The 19,050-nt window shown below is 46.3% G+C and overlaps 1 protein-coding gene across 1 annotated transcript; it reads left to right on the top strand.

Moving 5' to 3' along the window:
• Positions 1-842: 842 nt before the first annotated feature.
• Positions 843-18,435, top strand: LOC109883430 (uncharacterized). The gene is made up of 9 exons (XM_020475471.2): positions 843-1,110; positions 7,000-7,132; positions 9,615-10,447; positions 10,590-11,083; positions 11,405-11,520; positions 14,235-14,365; positions 14,589-14,749; positions 17,848-17,930; positions 18,100-18,435. The coding sequence occupies exons 1-9, from the start codon at positions 976-978 to the stop codon at positions 18,180-18,182; spliced, it is 2,169 nt and encodes a 722-aa protein (XP_020331060.2). The 5' UTR covers positions 843-975; the 3' UTR covers positions 18,183-18,435.
• Positions 18,436-19,050: the final 615 nt, after the last annotated feature.

Here is a 19,050-nt window from a genome sequence, read left to right as displayed (position 1 = left end):
TGCTTGGAGTTTGCTAAAAGGCACCTAAAGACTCACAGACCATGAGAAACAAGATTCTCTAGTCTGATGAAACCAAGATTGAACTCTTTGGCCTGAATGCCAAGCATCACGTCTGGAGGACACCTGGCACCATACCTACGGTAAAGCATGGTGGTGGCAGCATCATGCTCCCAGGGACTAGAAGACTAGTCAGGATCGAGGGGAAGGATGATCGGAGCAAAGTAGAGATCTTTGATGCAAACCTGCACCAGATTGCTCAGGACCTAAAACTGGGGCGCAGGAGTGGCTTCGGGACAAGTCTCTGCATGTCCTTGAGTGTCCCAGCCAGAGCCCGCACTTGAACCCCATCTAACATCTCTGGAGAGACCTGAAAATAGCTCTGCAGCGACGCTCCCCATCCAACCTAACAGAGCTTGAGAGGATCTGCAGAGAAGAATGGGAGAAACTCCCCAAATACAGGTGTGCCAAGCTTGTAGCGTCATACCCAAGAAGACCAGAGGCTGTAATCGCTGCCAACGATGCTTCAACAAAGTACTGAGTAAAGGGTCTGAATACTGATGGAAATGTTTTATTTTTAATAGAGGTCACACCAGATACTGACCGGTTTTCTGATCCATGTCCCTACATTTTTTATTTTATTTGTGACCAACACATGCATATCTGTATTCCCAGTCATGTGAAATCCATAGATTAGGGCCTAATTTATTTATTTCAACTGACTGATTCCCTTATATGAACTGTAACTTATTAAAACCTTTGAAATTGTTGCATGATGCTTATATTTTTTGTTTTCGACAGTGTGCTCTCTGAATTGACCTATGACCCAGAGCACACTCTGATCCACTGGAGGCAATTTACGAACGCACCCATAATTTCGGCCACGCCGCCATTAAACCTCAAAGAAGAATAAAATGACACGCTGTCAGATTACATTCTCAAATAAAACGTTTTGGTCCAGCCTCATCAGTCACTATAATGCCGCTGCAGCAGAGTCCTGTGTGGCTTCCCACCGACCTCAATGTCACCAAAAGATGTATAATGTACAAACTTCTCGTCTTGGAGGACGCCAGGAATACACTGGACAAACAACTACGACATTTAACCGAAAAGGTAATTGGCTAACTACAGCTAGTTCAATAGCTCCATCGGTAGACAGCAAAGCATGATTGAACTAGCTGGCTATGCTAACACTACCCGGAAACGTGTGCATGCAGAGTTGTGGCCCAGCTACCTAGTCAACTTGATTGAGCTAAATATACTTGTAAATGTCCCATTTGGTCTGTGATTTAAACGTTCAATCATGACTTACTATTTGAATGACAACTAGGTTGTAAGGTAATGAATGTGGTAGTTGGTTAGTTAGTGAACTTTTAGGCAGTTTTGGGTAGTAGTGAACTACTCCGGGTCTGCCTAACTCGTCATAGTCGTGATTGGAAACCCGGTAGTGCGCTTTACTGCTCAAGAACATATCAGAGCGCATCATTATGTTCCTTCACTTATTCCCATACAATGTTCAAAAATAAACGACCCCGACAGATGAAAATGCACGATTTAGTCCTATTTAATTATCAACTAAATAGTTTGAATAGCCCAATGTGTCACGCCCTGGTCTAAGTATTTTGTGTTTATCTTCATGTATTGGGTCAGGCCAGGGTGTGGCATGGGGTTTTGTATTGTGGTGTGTTTTGTCTTGGGGTTTTGGTGTGTACATATTTGGGATTGTAGCTAGTGGGGTTATCTAGCAAAGTCTATGGCTGTCTGGAGTGGTTCTCAATCAGAGGCAGGTGCTTATCGTTGTCTCTGATTGGGAACCATATTTAGGCAGCCATATTCTTTGAGTTTGTCGTGGGTGATTGTCCTTAGTGTCTTTGTTCCTGTCTCTATGTTAGTTTACACCAGTATAGGCTGTTTCGGTTTTCATTACGTTAAGTTTGTTGTTTTGTAGTGCATTTGTATTGATTCGAGTTTTACGTTTTCATTAAACATGGATCGCAATCTACACGCTGCGTTTTGGTCCGACTCTCCTTCATCACACCTAGAAAACCGTAACACAATGTGTGGTTGGTTACTACTGTCATCATTTATTCCAGACGTTGAATTTAGGTGAAGGTTGAATTTAGGTGAAGGTTGAATTTAGGTGAAGGTTGGCTAATTCGCTTGCCCCCAAACGTTTCACTTTAGAGAGGAGTTAAACTTATCTCCCGACACTTACGCCACAACATTTGAAAAATCTACATTTGTAATTTTATTTTCTAATGATCTGTTGCTCAGTAAACATGCATTTTCGAAATGATATAATAATGACAAGTATGGGCTTGGATACAGTCATCATCAGCAATTAAATAATTATACTGACAAACAAAGTACTTTATTTAACTAGGCGAGTCAGTTAAGAACAAATAATTATTTACAAATAGATGACCTGGAGCCAGTGGGTCTGGCGACGAATATGTAGCGAGGGCCAGCCGACTAGAGCATACAGGTCGCAGTGGTGGGTGGTATAAGGTGCTTTAGTAACAAAACGGATGGCACTGTGATAGACTGCATCCAGTTTGCTGAGTAGAGTATTGGAAGCTATTTTGTAGATGACATCGCCGAAGTCGAGGATCGGTAGGATAGTCAGTTTTATTAGGGTAAGTTTGGCGGCGTGAGTGAAGGAGGCTTTGTTGCGGAATAGAAAGCCGACTCTAGATTTGATTTTTGATTGGAGATGTTTGCTATGAGTCTGGAAGGAGAGTTTACAGTCTAGCCAGACACCTAGGTACTTATAGATGTCCACATATTCAAGGTCGGAACCATCCAGGGTGGTGATGCTAGAGTCAGGCGTGCGGGTGCAGGCAGCGAACGGTTGAAGGCAGCGAACGGTTGAAAAGCATGCATTTGGTTTTACTAGCGTTTAAGAGCAGTTGGAGGCCACGGAAGGAGTGTTGTATGGCATTGAAGCTCGTTTGGAGGTTAGATAGCACAGTGTCCAAGGACGGGCCGGAAGTATATAGAATGGTGTCGTCTGCGTAGAGGTGGCTCAGGGAATCGCCCGCAGCAAGAGCAACATCATTGATATATACAGAGAATCATCAGAAAAACCAGGGCTACTGAGTCTGCCGATAAGAAAGTGGTGATTGACAGAGTCGAAAGCCTTGGCAAGGTCGATGAAGACGGCTGCACAGTACTGTCTTTTATCGATGGCGGTTATGATATCGTTTAGTACCTTCAGCGTGGCTGAGGTGCACCCGTGACCGGCTCGGAAACCAGATTGCACAGCGGAGAAGGTACGGTGGGATTTGAGATGGTCAGTGACCTGTTTGTTGACTTGGCTTTCGAAGACCTTAGATGGGCAGGGCAGGATGGATATAGGTCTGTAACAGTTTGGGTCCAGGGTGTCTCCCCCTTTGAAGAGGGGGATGACTGCGGCAGCTTTCCAATCCTTGGGTATCTCAGACGATATGAAAGAGCGGTTGAACAGGCTGGTAATAGGGGTTGCGACAATGGCGGCGGATAGTTTCAGAAATAGAGGGTCCAGACTGTCAAGCCCAGCTGATTTGTACGGGTCCAGGTTTTGCAGCTCTTTCAGAACATCTGCTATCTGGATTTGGGTAAAGGAGAATCTGGAGAGGCTTGGGCGAGTAGCTGCGGGGGGGGGAGCTGTTGGCCGAGGTTGAGTAGCCAGGCGGAAGGCATGGCCAGCTGTTGAGAAATGCTTGTTGAAGTTTTCGATAATCATGGATTTATCGGTGGTGACCGTGTTACCTAGCCTCAGTGCAGTGGGCAGCTGGGAGGAGGTGCTCTTGTTCTCCATGGACTTCAGTGTCCCAGAACTTTTTGGAGTTGGAGCTACAGGATGCAAATTTCTGCCTGAAGAAGCTGGCCTTAGCTTTCCTGACTGACTGCGTGTATTGGTTCCTGACTTCCCTGAACAGTTGCATATCGCGGGGACTATTCGATGCTATTGCAGTCCGCCACAGGATGTTTTTGTGCTGGTCGAGGGCAGTCAGGTCTGGAGTGAACCATGGGCTATATCTGTTCTTAGTTCTGCATTTTTTGAACGGAGCATGCTTATCTAAAATGGTGAGGAAGTTACTTTTAAAGAATGACCAGGCATCCTCAACTGACTGGATGAGGTCAATGTCCTTCCAGGATACCCGGGCCAGGTCGATTAGAAAGGCCTGCTCACAGAAGTGTTTTAGGGAGAGTTTGACAGTGATGAGGGGTGGTCGTTTGACTGCGGCTCCGTAGCGGATACAGGCAATGAGGCAGTGCTCCCTGAGATCCTGGTTGAAGACAGCGGAGGTGTATTTGGAGGGCCAGTTGGTCAGGATGACTTCTATGAGGGTGCCCTTGTTTACAGATTTAGGGTTGTACCTGGTGGGTTCCTTGATGATTTGTGTGAGATTGAGGGCATCTAGCTAAGCTTGTAGGACTGCCGGGGTGTTAAGCATATCCCAGTTTAGGTCACCTAACAGAAACTCTGAAGCTAGATGCGGGGCGATCAATTCACAAATGGTGTCCAGGGCACAGCTGGGAGCTGAGGGGGGTCTGTAGCAGGCGGCAACAGTGAGACACTTATTTCTGGAGAGAATAATTTTTAAAATTAGTAGTTCGAACTGTTTGGGTATGGACCTGGAAAGTATGGCATTACTTTGCAGGCCATCTCTGCAGTAAACTGCAACTCCTCCCGCTTTGGCAGTTCTATCTTGACAGAAAATGTTATAGTTAGGGATGGAAATCTCAGAATTTTTGGTGGCCTTCCTGAGCCAGGATTCAGACACGGCAAGGACATCAGGGTTAGCAGAGTGTGCTAAAGCAGTGAGTAAAACAAACTTAGGGAGGAGGCTTCTGATGTTGACATGCATGAAACCAAGGCTTTTTCGATCACAGAAGTCAACAAATGAGGGTGCCTGGGGACATGCAGGGCCTGGGTTTACCTCCACATCACAGAAGGAGTAGTATGAGGGTGCGGCTAAAGGCTATCAAAACTGGTCGCCTAGAGCGTTGGGGACAGAGAATAAAAGGAGCAGATTTCTGGGCATGGTAGAATATATTCAGGGCATAATGCGCAGACAGGGGTATGGTGGGGTGCGGGTACAGCGGAGGTAAGCCCAGGCACTGGGTGATGATGAGAGAGGTTGTATCTCTGGACATGCTGGTTGTAATGGGTGAGGTCACCGCATGTGTGGGAGGTGGGACAAAGGAGGTATGAAGAGTGGAACTAGGGGCTCCATTGTGAACTAAAACAATGATAACTAACCTGAACAACAGTATACAAGGCTTATTGACATTTGAGAGAGACATACAGCGATGCATACAGTTATCACAGGTGTTGAATTGGGAGAGCTAGCTAAACCAGTAGGTGAGACAACAACAGCTAATCAGCTAGCACAACAACAGCAGGTAAAATGGCGTTGACTAGGCAGGGAGGGTCAGATTAACTACACACAGAGCCTGAGTGCGGCTGGGGCCGACAGATAAAACATAAACAAGCAGAATGGAGTACCGTGATTAATGGACAGTCCAGCATGCATCAGCTATGTAGCCAAGTGATCAGTGTCCAGGGGGCAGCGGTGGATGGGGCAGGGAAGATGTGATGCATTGCCTTAGACCGCTGCGCCACTCAGGATCCCAAAGTAGGCCTACTAAACAACGCCAAGTCGACAGACTAAAACAACCACGTGGCCCCATAAAAGTCTACAGGAAATAACTAGATTGACCAACTGACTAGCTACAGATTCTGATTCAAACAGGATGACTTGTACCCTGAGACAACACAAGTCACACGAGTTAGGCACGCGTGGCTCTGTTTGTCTGGTGAATGAGAGCGGCTTGTTCTAGTCCAGTCGTTGCAGCAGGCTCAATCGATACCCCGCTCGTTTCTTTACAGACAGAATAACTAGCCAATATTTGCCTGGAGCACGCTGTGCCTCACACTGTTTGACTAGTGAATGAGAGGCTTGTTATAGTTGTCTGGAGCACGCTGTGCCTCACACTGTTTGACTGATAGAGGCTTGTTATAGTTGTCTGGAGCACGCTGTGCCTCACACTGTTTGACTGAATGAGAGGCTTGTTATAGTTGTCTGGAGCACGCTGTGCCTCACACTGTTTGACTGAATGAGAGAGGCTTGTTATAGTTGTCTGGAGCACGCTGTGCCTCACACTGTTTGACTAGTGAATGAGAGGCTTGTTATAGTTGCCTGGAGCACGCTGTGCCTCACACTGTTTGACTAGTGAATGAGAGGCTTGTTATAGTTGCCTGGAGCACGCTGTGCCTCACACTGTTTGACTGATAGAGGCTTGTTATAGTTGTCTGGAGCACGCTGTGCCTCACACTGTTTGACTAGTGAATGAGAGGCTTGTTATAGTTGCCTGGAGCACGCTGTGCCTCACACTGTTTGACTGAATGAGAGAGGCTTGTTATAGTTGTCTGGAGCACGCTGTGCCTCACACTGTTTGACTGAATGAGAGGCTTGTTATAGTTGTCTGGAGCACGCTGTGCCTCACACTGTTTGACTGAATGAGAGAGGCATTCTGGAACTTGCAGTCAAAAGCGTAATTCAAAAGCGTAATTCAAAAGCGTAATTCAAAAGCGTAATTCAAAAGCGTAATTCAATTCTAACCAAGAGACTAATTACACATGTAAATAACGGTAAAGAAATGTATTTAGATACAGCTCAATGAATTAACTTAAACATGAACTCTAACACATTAATTACAACATCGGGTAAGTGCGTTTTGCACACCTGGATTGTAAAATATTTGCACATCATTTATATTATTCAAGCTCCGTTAAGTTGGTTGATGATCAATGATTTTAGTTATGTCTAGCTTGGTAAACTATATTTTTCTTAAGGTCTATTTAGTGTAGCTTAGCTTCTTCCATTGTTTAGTCATGTAAACTATATTTTCAGACGTATTTACCTAACTCTGTCTTTGTTGGGTAACTTGTCCATATAAGCTATATTTTGTCATAAAAGTTCCCAATACTGACACGTTTCTGAATTCCTACAGGCCAACGTAGAAGTCCGAAGCTTCCTGAGCGCGCCTCATCCTATCAATGTGCTGGACAACCTCGTCAGGTCTTTGGATGCTAAATGTTATGCCATTGAGAAACTTTCAACTGCACTCAAAAACCTGACGACCGGTGAGTTCCATTGAGTGATTGTTATGACAGGTGGGGGAGTTCCATTGAGTGATTGTTATGACAGGTGGGGTAGTTCCATTGAGTGATTGTTATGACAGGTGGGGGAGTTCCATTGAGTGATTGTTATGACAGGTGGGGGAGTTCCATTGAGTGATTGTTATGACAGGTGGGGGAGTTCCATTGAGTGATTGTTATGACAGGTGGGGTAGTTCCATTGAGTGATTTTTATGACAGGTGGGGGAGTTCCATTGAGTGATTGTTATGACAGGTGGGGGAGTTCCATTGAGTGATTGTTATGACAGGTGGGGGAGTTCCATTGAGTGATTGTTATGACAGGTGGGGGAGTTCCATTGAGTGATTGTTATGACAGGTGGGGGAGTTCCATTGAGTGATTGTTATGACAGGTGGGGGAGTTCCATTGAGTGATTGTTATGACAGGTGTATCTGTCATCATGACTAGAACACAAAGAATATGGAAACCACTTGTGTCGCTATAAAATTCCATCATGGCCCAATCCCAAATGGACCCGAGAGACCCTTATGGATTTGTGAGAGGATTTGATTGGTATAAGTAATATGGTGAAATTTCCACTTAGCCTATCGGAGGGCAAGGTGGTGCTATTACCGTATTGGTTGAACAAAGGGTTGAACGGTATCCAGATGTTCGTATCCTTCCCAGGTTTTACGGTAGTACCGGCTAAGTACACAATAAGGTTTACGGTAGTACCGGCTAAGTACACAATAAGGTTTACTGTAGTACCGGCTAAGTACACTAAGGTTTACGGTAGTACCGGCTAAGTACACAATAAGGTTTAAAAAAATGAACAGAATGCCAACTAAATTAGCACAAGTAATAGAGAATTTCCATGGAGGCTGCTAGCTACACGTGCTAATGAGCACAGACGAAAATGTACATTTACTGTACGAGAGACGTTATGCAACAGTCTGTCTGGAGTCACTAGGGCAACAGGCATGCCTGCTCGTAGCAGACTGGGGGGAGGGGCAGACTGGGGGGAGGGGCAGACTGGGGGGAGGGGCAGACTGGGGGGAGGGGCAGACTGGGGGAGGGGCAGACTGGGGGAGACAGGCCATAAACACAAGGAAATCAAAATGACAGTAGCAGCTGTACAGATAACTGATCCAAAGGGCTTTAACTTCTCAAACATGGCAGAAAGCTGACACACTATGATATCCCGGCACCTTTATTCATTTAGCCACTTGCTTAAATAGCAAGTTAAACTAGGGGTTGTGATAACGGACTATTTTGCTGTTTTCATTTTGTGCTTTAGTTGCACTTCTAAACTCAGAGAAATTCACGAACTGCATGCTCTGACTGGCATTCTATCAGCAGACAGCACTCTGATGTGGAGCTACTGTTCTCCATCATTCTATCAGCAGACAGCACTCTGATGTGGAGCTACTGTTCTCCATCATTCTATCAGCAGGCAGCACTCTGATGTGGAGCTACTGTTCTCCATCATTCTATCAGCAGACAGCACTGACTGATGTGGAGCTACTGTTCTCCATCATTCTATCAGCAGACAGCACTGACTGATGTGGAGTACTGTTCTCCATCATTCTATCAGCAGGCAGCACTGACTGATGTGGAGCTACTGTTCTCCATCATTCTATCAGCAGGCAGCACTGACTGATGTGGAGCTACTGTTCTCCATCATTCTATCAGCAGGCAGCACTGACTGATGTGGAGCTACTGTTCTCCTTCATTCTATCAGCAGACAGCACTGACTGATGTGGAGCTACTGTTCTCCATCATTCTATCAGCAGGCAGCACTGACTGATGTGGAGCTACTGTTCTCCTTCATTCTATCAGCAGACAGCACTGACTGATGTGGAGCTACTGTTCCCCATCATTCTATCAGCAGACAGCACTGACTGATGTGGAGCTACTGTTCTCCATCATTCTATCAGCAGGCAGCTGATCCATTAGTGTTGGTTGTTCTCATTCATTACAGTGATGGTTGTTCTCATTCATTACAGTGATGGTTGTTCTCATTCATTACAGTGATGGTTGTAGTCATTCATTACAGTGATGGTTGTACTCATTCATTACAGCTGCAGTGATGGTTGTAGCGTGAGTGGAAGTAAGGAGAAAGCACATTTTATGGCTTTATAAAAGTGACAGTGGTAAATAACAACTTTAACCAACTTATAAAAACAACTTTTCTGTATTCGTAGAGTCACAGTATCAGCTTTGCTACCATCTCCTATCCTACCCACCTTAGTGGTGGCTACTGGTCTAAAGCAAGGATCCCCCAACTCTGTCCTGCCCCCCACACTGGGTGAACGTCTTAGTTTTTCACCTAGCACTACATAGCTGTTGTTGTTTTTTAAAATCTGCTGTGTAGTGCGAAAGCAACAACTCAAATGGGCACCCAGGGTGGGAACCCTGGTCCAAGGGAACATTTGGGATGGTCTGTATTTCTTAAAGATATTTTCTCTCCCCCTGCCATTGGCTCCACAGATCCACAATTCAGTGCCCCAGCTTCCACCAGACCCCTAAACAGCCTGTTGCAGCCAGCGCTATCCAGAGACCGAGGCATCATGACATCGTCAGACGTGCTGAAGTTTGGTCCCATGCTGCAGAACGTCCTCATGGCCGGCTCCATCACCAAGGCAGTACAGATGCTGGGAGCCTTGCCTGCCCTACAGCAACTCAAACTCTTCTGCTCCTCTTCCTCCTCTCAAGACTTCCAGAAGGATCAGGTCTTTATATGCAGCATCTCCTCCTCCAGCAAAGTGGCAAAGCTCCCAATCCCCAGCTCCTCAACCAGCGTAGCCAGTCTGAATCTGACCAAAGACAATGGAATCTTTATCTCCAAGGAGAAGACACCGCAGCAGCCAAATACAACGACGGTTACAACCACTCAAATCAAAGAGAACAGTCAAATCAAACAAACACCTGGAGCAACAGATCTAGACCTACCTGTCCCAGGTGAGCTCCTCTCAGGGTTCAGTAACCCAGCCTACCAGATGACAGCCCTGGCTCCTCCCCCTCTAGAATCAGGAAGTGACACCAGAGTGCAGCACCAGAAGCAAACTTCCTCTCAGCTCATGCAATTCCTGCGAACCAATTGCAGGAACGAGCCGTTCATGGAGTTGGCCGCTTTCTTCCAGCACACCAGCTACTACCAGTACACCTCTGATTCCACCGCCCCGGCAATGACCTCTGACCCCCTCCCGGAAACCAAGCATGCCCAGGAAACCCAGAATGTTCTAGAAACTAAGAACCACAACGTCAGCGTCCCAAAGAAGGAGCTGTTCTCAGAGCTGCCAGATAACCAGCTGAACCAATATGTATGTATTATGTTGAGTGTAATGTAAAGTCTCTATTTTATATACACCACTACTGTGTGTCTGAAACTATTTTCACCTCAGGACGTTCAAGTTAATCATGTCCTATCCTACCCTACCCTCCTATCTTCTCCTACCCTCCCAGGCCCCGGTGTTCACAGTAAAGCGTGTGGAGTCTGGAGGCTCTCTGATCTTCAGCTGTATCATTGCCACCAAGACGGAGCTCTGGGACATAGGAGACGTCTTTACCGAGGCGACAAGGAGCGGTCCTTCCTCTGACGTCGTCACCACCTCTGAGAACAAGATGTCTGCCACTAGTCTCCAGTGTCGGAGTGTAGAGATCTCTAATACAACCCTCCAACCCCCAGCTCCATCCATCCACAGCCTACAGATCAAAGAGGGACATGTGATTGGGGAGGTTCAGGAAGATATCAACAATATCAGTCTGTCTCCAGAACTCCAGAGATTCCAGAACTGTTGTTCCTTGGTTACCCCAGTTAACCAGTGTCTGAACATTCCAGAGTTCCAGATCCGTAAGTTTGAGGAGATGGCAGTGGTGGTGAGTCACGTGGTGCATCCTGGGAACTTCTACATCCAACAGGCCGACGCCACCCTCCAGCTGGAGGACCTCAACACTGAGTGAGTTATATTGGGTGTCCAAGATGGTACCCTATTCCCTATATAGTGCACTACTTTCCACCAGGGCCCGTATAGTGCCACATTGAGCTAACATTTGTACTCCGTAGTACCCTTCTCCTCAAAGTGTGCTCTTATCCACTCCCTCTCAAGAAGCATTGGTGTAAGGTATAGTAGACACACTCCGGCTGCATCCTAAATGGAAGCCTATTCCTGATGTAGTGCACTACATTTAAGCAGAGGTCAAGTTTAAAACAGGACTTGACCCAAGTTCTTTTCATTTAGTCATTTTCTCAACCCTGTCGTTGGCTGGTTGTCTTGCAGTAGTTTAGCAGAGCTGAAGTGTACTCCAGACATCGGGACCTACGTCATGGCTTGGTTCCCCCAACAGGAGAGGTGGTGTCGGGCACAGGTGGCCAAGATATGTGGCATGAGTGGAGGTACGATATGTTTCATGATGAGTGGAGGTTAGTGTTGGGCCAGCAACCAAAAGGTTGCTAGTTCGAATCTCCGAGCCGACAAGGTGAAAAATCTGATGTGCCCTTGAACAAGGCGATGAACTCTAATTGCGTCTGTAAATCGCTCTGGAAAGAGTGTCTGCTAATTGACGTAAATGTAAAACATGAGGTAAATGATAATAATCCCTAGGATGCTACGGAATGTTAATAATCCCTAGGACGCTACGGAATGTTAATAATCCCTAGGACGCTACGGAATGTTAATAATCCCTAGGACGCTACGGAATGTTAATAATCCCTAGGACGCTACGGAATGTTAATAATCCCTAGGACGCTACGGAATGTTAATAATCCCTAGGACGCTACGGAATGTTAATAATCCCTAGGACGCTACGGAATGTTAATAATCCCTAGGACGCTACGGAATGTTAATAATCCCTAGGACGCTACGGAATGTTAATAATCCCTAGGACGCTACGGAATGTTAATAATCCCTGGGACGCTACGGAATGTTTATAATCCCTGGGACGCTACGGAATGTTTATAATCCCTGGGACGCTACGGAATGTTTATAATCCCTGGGACGCTACGGAATGTTTATAATCCCTGGGACGCTACGGAATGTTTATAATCCCTGGGACGCTACGGAATGTTTATAATCCCTGGGACGCTACGGAATGTTTATAATCCCTGGGACGCTACGGAATGTTTATAATCCCTGGGACGCTACGGAATGTTTATAATCCCTGGGACGCTACGGAATGTTTATAATCCCTGGGACGCTACGGAATGTTTATAATCCCTGGGACGCTACGGAATGTTTATAATCCCTGGGACGCTACGGAATGTTTATAATCCCTGGGACGCTACGGAATGTTTATAATCCCTGGGACGCTACGGAATGTTTATAATCCCTGGGACGCTACGGAATGTTTATAATCCCTGGGACGCTACGGAATGTTTATAATCCCTGGGACGCTACGGAATGTTTATAATCCCTGGGACGCTACGGAATGTTTATAATCCCTGGGACGCTACGGAATGTTTATAATCCCTGGGACGCTACGGAATGTTTATAATCCCTGGGACGCTACGGAATGTTTATAATCCCTGGGACGCTACGGAATGTTTATAATCCCTGGGACGCTACGGAATGTTTATAATCCCTGGGACGCTACGGAATGTTTATAATCCCTGGGACGCTACGGAATGTTTATAATCCCTGGGACGCTGCGGAATGTTTATAATCCCTGGGACGCTGCGGAATGTTTATAATCCCTGGGACGCTGCGGAATGTTTATAATCCCTGGGACGCTGCGGAATGTTTATAATCCCTGGGACGCTGCGGAATGTTTATAATCCCTGGGACGCTGCGGAATGTTTATAATCCCTGGGACGCTGCGGAATGTTTATAATCCCTGGGACGCTGCGGAATGTTTATAATCCCTGGGACGCTGCGGAATGTTTATAATCCCTGGGACGCTGCGGAATGTTTATAATCCCTGGGACGCTGCGGAATGTTTATAATCCCTGGGACGCTGCGGAATGTTTATAATCCCTGGGACGCTGCGGAATGTTTATAATCCCTGGGACGCTGCGGAATGTTTATAATCCCTGGGACGCTGCGGAATGTTTATAATCCCTGGGACGCTGCGGAATGTTTATAATCCCTGGGACGCTGCGGAATGTTTATAATCCCTGGGACGCTGCGGAATGTTTATAATCCCTGGGACGCTGCGGAATGTTTATAATCCCTGGGACGCTGCGGAATGTTTATAATCCCTGGGACGCTGCGGAATGTTTATAATCCCTGGGACGCTGCGGAATGTTTATAATCCCTGGGACGCTGCGGAATGTTTATAATCCCTGGGACGCTGCGGAATGTTTATAATCCCTGGGACGCTGCGGAATGTTTATAATCCCTGGGACGCTGCGGAATGTTTATAATCCCTGGGACGCTGCGGAATGTTTATAATCCCTGGGACGCTGCGGAATGTTTATAATCCCTGGGACGCTGCGGAATGTTTATAATCCCTGGGACGCTGCGGAATGTTAATAATCCCTGGGACGCTGCGGAATGTTAATAATCCCTGGGACGCTGCGGAATGTTAATCCCTGGGACGCTGCGGAATGTTAGTAATCCTGCTATAACAGCCTCCACTATTCTGGGAAGGCCCCTTATTTATAGTGAAGGGAAATCTTAACGCTACAGCATACAATGACATTCTAGACGATTCTGTGCTTCCAACTTTGTGGTAACAGCCCTAAACTGTTTTAGTATGACAATGTCCCTGTGCACAAAGACCGGTTCGTACAGAAATGGTTTGTTGAGATTGGTGTGAAAGAACTTGACAGACCTGCACAGAACCCTGACCTCAACCCCATCGAACACCTTTGGGATGAATTGGAACGCTGACTGTGAGCCAGGCCTGATCGCCCCCAACATCAGTGACCGACCTCACTAATGCTCTTGTGGCTGTAGTCCCCGCAGCAATGTTCCAACATCTAGTGGAAAGCCTTCCCAGAAGAGTGGAGGCTGTTATAGCAGCAAAGGGGGGCCAACTCCATATTAATTCCCATGATTTTGGAATGAGATGTTAAACGAGCAGGTGTCCACATACTTTTGGTCATGTAGTGTACTTCTCCTCGCTCTGTCATACAATAAGGGCAACTTATAAATTTCTCCTGTCTGTCAGACATCAATGAGGTGGAGGTGAGGAGGCTGGACTACGGAGACACTTCCTGTCTGTCTCTATGTAACATCAAGGAACTCAGTGCTGAGATGACATCACTTCCTCTACAGGCCATACAGGTCTCCCTAGCTAATGTGAGTGGTTTGCCCTGGTTGTTGTCAGGTTCTACTGTGGCCAATACTTAACCACACCACAATGTATCCCTATAGCCGTACCGGTATATAACATCACTTGACTGGATAAATAAAAGTTTAAAAAACGAGTTATTTAGTTGAGAGGGTTATATATTTAGGGCAGGTCATATCTTTTTACCAGTCTCCTGTATTATATGACCCCAAGTTACTGGTCTCATCCCAGGTGCGCCCAGTGGACGTGTGTGGCTGGACCCAACAGGCAGTATATTGGTTCAGAGACATGGTGGGCAACAGGACGCTGTACGCACGGCTCTACCCTCAGGGAGAGAGACACAACCCCATGGTGGAACTCTTCATGGAGAAGGGAAAACTGGGGTCCATGAGGTATGAGGTTATTATAACTGGGGTCCATGAGGTTATTATAACTGGGGTCCATGAGGTTATTATAACTGGGGGGCGTGAGGTTATTATAACTGGGGGGCGTGAGGTTATTATAACTGGGGGGCGTGAGGTTATTATAACTGGGGGGCGTGAGGTTATTATAACTGGGGGGCGTGAGGTATGAGGTTATTATAACTGGGGGGCGTGAGGTATGAGGTTATTATAACTGGGGGGCGTGAGGTATGAGGTTATTATAACTGGGGGGCGTGAGGTATGAGGTTATTATAACTGGGGGGTATGAGGTTATTATAACTGGGAGCCGTGAGGTTATTATAACTGGGGGACATGAGGTTATTATAACTGGGGGGCGTGAGGTTATTATAACTGGGGGACGCGAGGTATGAGGTTATTATAACTGGGGGCCGTGAGGTTATTATAACTGGGGGCCGTGAGGTTATTATAACTGGGGGCGTGACGTATGACGTTATTACTGGGGGACATGAGGTTATTATAACTGGGGGCCGTGAGGTATGAGGTTGTTATAACTGGGGGCCGTGAGGTATGAGGTTGTTATAACTGGGGGCCGTGAGGTTATTATAACTGGGGTCCATGAGGTTATTATAACTGGGGGACGTGAGGTTATTATAACTGGGGGCGTGACGTATGACGTTATTACTGGGGGACATGAGGTTATTATAACTGGGGGCCGTGAGGTATGAGGTTATTATAACTGGGGGCCGTGAGGTATGAGGTTGTTATAACTGGGAGCCATGAGGTTATTATAACTGGGGGACGTGAGGTATGAGGTTGTTATAACTGGGAGCCATGAGGTTATTATAACTGGGGGACGTGAGGTATGAGTTATTATTACTGGGGGCCTTGAGGTTATTATAACTGGGGGACGCGAGGTTATTATAACTGGGGGCCGTGAGGTATGAGGTTATTATAACTGGGGGCCGTGAGGTTATTATAACTGGGGGCCGTGAGGTTATTATAACTGGGGGCGTGACGTATGACGTTATTACTGGGGGACATGAGGTTATTATAACTGGGGGCCGTGAGGTATGAGGTTGTTATAACTGGGGGCCGTGAGGTATGAGGTTGTTATAACTGGGGGCCGTGAGGTTATTATAACTGGGGTCCATGAGGTTATTATAACTGGGGGACGTGAGGTTATTATAACTGGGGGCGTGACGTATGACGTTATTACTGGGGGACATGAGGTTATTATAACTGGGGGCCGTGAGGTATGAGGTTATTATAACTGGGGGCCGTGAGGTATGAGGTTGTTATAACTGGGAGCCATGAGGTTATTATAACTGGGGGACGTGAGGTATGAGGTTGTTATAACTGGGAGCCATGAGGTTATTATAACTGGGGGACGTGAGGTATGAGTTATTATTACTGGGGGCCTTGAGGTTATTATAACTGGGGGACGCGAGGTTATTATAACTGGGGGCCGTGAGGTATGAGGTTATTATAACTGGGGGCCGTGAGGTATGAGGTTATTATAACTGGGGGCCGCGAGGTTATCATAACTGGGGGACGCGAGATATGAGGTTATTATAACCGGGGGACCATGAGGTTATTATACCCGGGGGGCCGTGAGGTGTGTTTTATTGTAAAAGTCAACCTGAGCACCAGAATGCACTATACTGTACATCTTGATTGGAGTCCACCTGTGGTAAATTCTATTGATTGGACAAGATTTAGAAAGGCACACACCTGTCTATATAAGATCCCACAGTTGACAGTGCATGTCAGAGCAAAAACCAAGCCATGAGGTTGAAGGAATGGTCCGTAGAGCTCTGAGACAGGATCGTGTCAAGGCACAGATCTGGGGAAGGGTACCAAAACATTTCTGCAGCATTGAAGGTCCCCAAGAACACAGTGTCCTCCATCATTTTTAAATGGAAGATGTTTGGAACCACCAAGACTCTTCCTAGAGCTGGCCATCAGGCCAAACTGAGCAATCGGAGGAGAAGGGCCTTGGTCAGGGAGGTGACAAAGAACCCGATGGTCACTCTGACAGAGCTCCAGAGTTCCTCGTGGAGATGAGAGAACCTTCCAGAAGGACAACAATCTCTGCAGCACTCCACCAATCAGGCCTTTATTGTAGAGTGGCCAGAAGGAAGCCACTCCTTATTAAAAGGCACATGACAGCCTGCTTGGAGTTTGCCAAAAGACACCTAAAGGACTCTGACCATGAGAAACAAGATTCTCTGGTCTGATGAAACCAAGATTGAACTCTTTGGCCTGAATGCCAAGAGTCACCTCTGGAGGAAACCTTTCACAATCCCGACAGTGAAGCATGGTGGTGGTGGCAGCATCACTATATGGTGAAGCATGGTGGTGGTGGCAGCATCACTATGGTGAAGCATGGTGGTGGTGGCAGCATCACTATGGTGAAGCATGGTGGTGGTGGCAGCATCATGCTGTGGAGATGTTTTTCAGAGGCAGGGACTGGGAGACTAGTCAGGATCGAGGGAAATATGAACGGAGCAAAGTACAGGGAGATTCTTGATGAAAACCTCTTCAAGACAACACAGGAGTGGCTTTGGGACATGCCTCTGAATGTCCTTGAGTGGTCCAGCCAAAACCCGGACTTGAACCCGATCGAACATCTCTGGAGAGACCTGAAAATAGCTGTGCAGCGACGCTCTCCATCCAGCCTGACAGAGCATGAGAAGATCTGCAGAGAAGAATGAGAGAAACTCCCCAAATACAGGTGTGCCAAGCTTGTAGCGTCATACCCAAGAAGACTCGAGGCTGTAATCGCTGCCAAAGGTGCTTCAACAAAGTACTGAGTAAAGGGTCTGAATATTTATGGAAATGTGATATTGCAGTTTTTATATTATTTTATATACATTTGCAAACATTTTCTAAAAACTGGTTTTTGCTTTGTCATTATGAGGTATTGTGTGTAGATTGATGAGGGGGGGGGGGGTAATGATTTAATCAATTTTAGAATAAGGCTGTAACTTAACAAAATGTGGAAAAAGTCAAGGGGTCTGAATACTTTCCGAATGCACTGTTTATCTCACATGGTAAATCAACTGGAATGTTGATGTGCACATCATGAAATGTTTTGTCTGTTTCAGGAGAGGAGCCTCTCTGTCTCTGAGACTGGCTCAGAATGGACATGCTAAACATGACAAGCTGAGGAACCTGGGAATCAAGAGAAGTAGGTGCCTTCTACTTTGTTGTCTGGTGATCATTCTGAGCTTCTCCACTAGAGGGCAGCAGCTTATATACAATAGTCTTGAAGCTCAACTCTCATTGTGGTCCTCGCTCTCTCACTCTGCCTGTCTCATGTGTCTGCCTCTCTCTGTCTCTCTCTGTCTGTGTTGTAGGTAGTGCGCAGGAGCGAACCAAGAAATGGCAGTCTGCCTGGAACAAGTACCTTATTTCCTGTTACACCCAGAATAAGAAGTAATCAGGCTGATAAAGGTGTTGTAGTTCATTCCCCCTCACCTCCCTCTCCCCTTCATGAGCCACCTGCCTCCGTCACATTAACCAGCCTTGATACAGGTTGTCACTATGTGGCCAAATTGGAAGCCCAGCCTTGTTCTAAAATGTTCTGCCATTGTAATCCTTTGGGCAGTGTCATCTTTTTTTACTTTTGACTATTTTCTACATTGTAGAATAATAGTCATCAAAACTATGAAGTAACACATGGAATCATCTAGTAACCAAAAAAGTGTTAAACAAATCAAAATATTTTTGAGATTCCTCAAATAGCCACCGTTTGCCTTGATGACAGCTTTGCACACTCTTGGCATTCTCTCAACCAGCTTCACCTGGAATGCTTTTCCAACATACTTGAAGGAGTTCCCACATATGCTGAGCATTTGTTGGCTGCTTTTCCTTCACTCTGAGGTCCAACTCATCCCAAACCATCTCAACTGAGTTGAAGTCGGGTAATTGTGGAGGCCAGGTCATCTGATGCAGCACTCCATCACTCTCCTTCTTGGTAAATTAGCCCTGATACAACCTGGAGGTGTCTCACAAAAGCTCAGCGGTTGGAACCAAAAATCTAAAATTTGGACTCTTCAGACCAAAGGACAGATTTCCACCTGTCTAATGTCCATTGCTCGTGTATCTTGGCCCAAGCAAGTCTCTTCTTATTGGTGTCCTTGTAGTGGTTTCTTTGAACAGTTGAGATGTCTGTTACTTGAACTCCGTGAAGCATTTATTTGTGATGCAATTTGAGGCTGGTAACTCTAATGAACTGATCCTCTGCAGCAGAGGTAACTCTGGGTCTTCCTTTCCTGTGCCGGTCCTCATGAGAGCCAGTTTCATCA

Source organism: Oncorhynchus kisutch, linkage group LG15 (assembly GCF_002021735.2).
Source record: "Oncorhynchus kisutch isolate 150728-3 linkage group LG15, Okis_V2, whole genome shotgun sequence".
Taxonomy (NCBI): domain Eukaryota; kingdom Metazoa; phylum Chordata; class Actinopteri; order Salmoniformes; family Salmonidae; genus Oncorhynchus; species Oncorhynchus kisutch.
This window is presented reverse-complemented; position numbering and strand designations above follow the sequence as displayed.

What these genes read in the sequence shown, in the direction of transcription:
- LOC109883430 (XM_020475471.2), top strand. Translation starts at nt 976, where the DNA reads ATGCCGCTGCAGCAGAGTCCTGTGTGGCTTCCCACCGACCTCAATGTC. An exon ending in CTGGAGGACCTCAACACTGA is followed by an intron (nt 11,084 to 11,404) that starts GTGAGTTATATT and finishes GTTGTCTTGCAG; the next exon opens with TAGTTTAGCAGAGCTGAAGT. An exon ending in GATATGTGGCATGAGTGGAG is followed by an intron (nt 11,521 to 14,234) that starts GTACGATATGTT and finishes CCTGTCTGTCAG; the next exon opens with ACATCAATGAGGTGGAGGTG.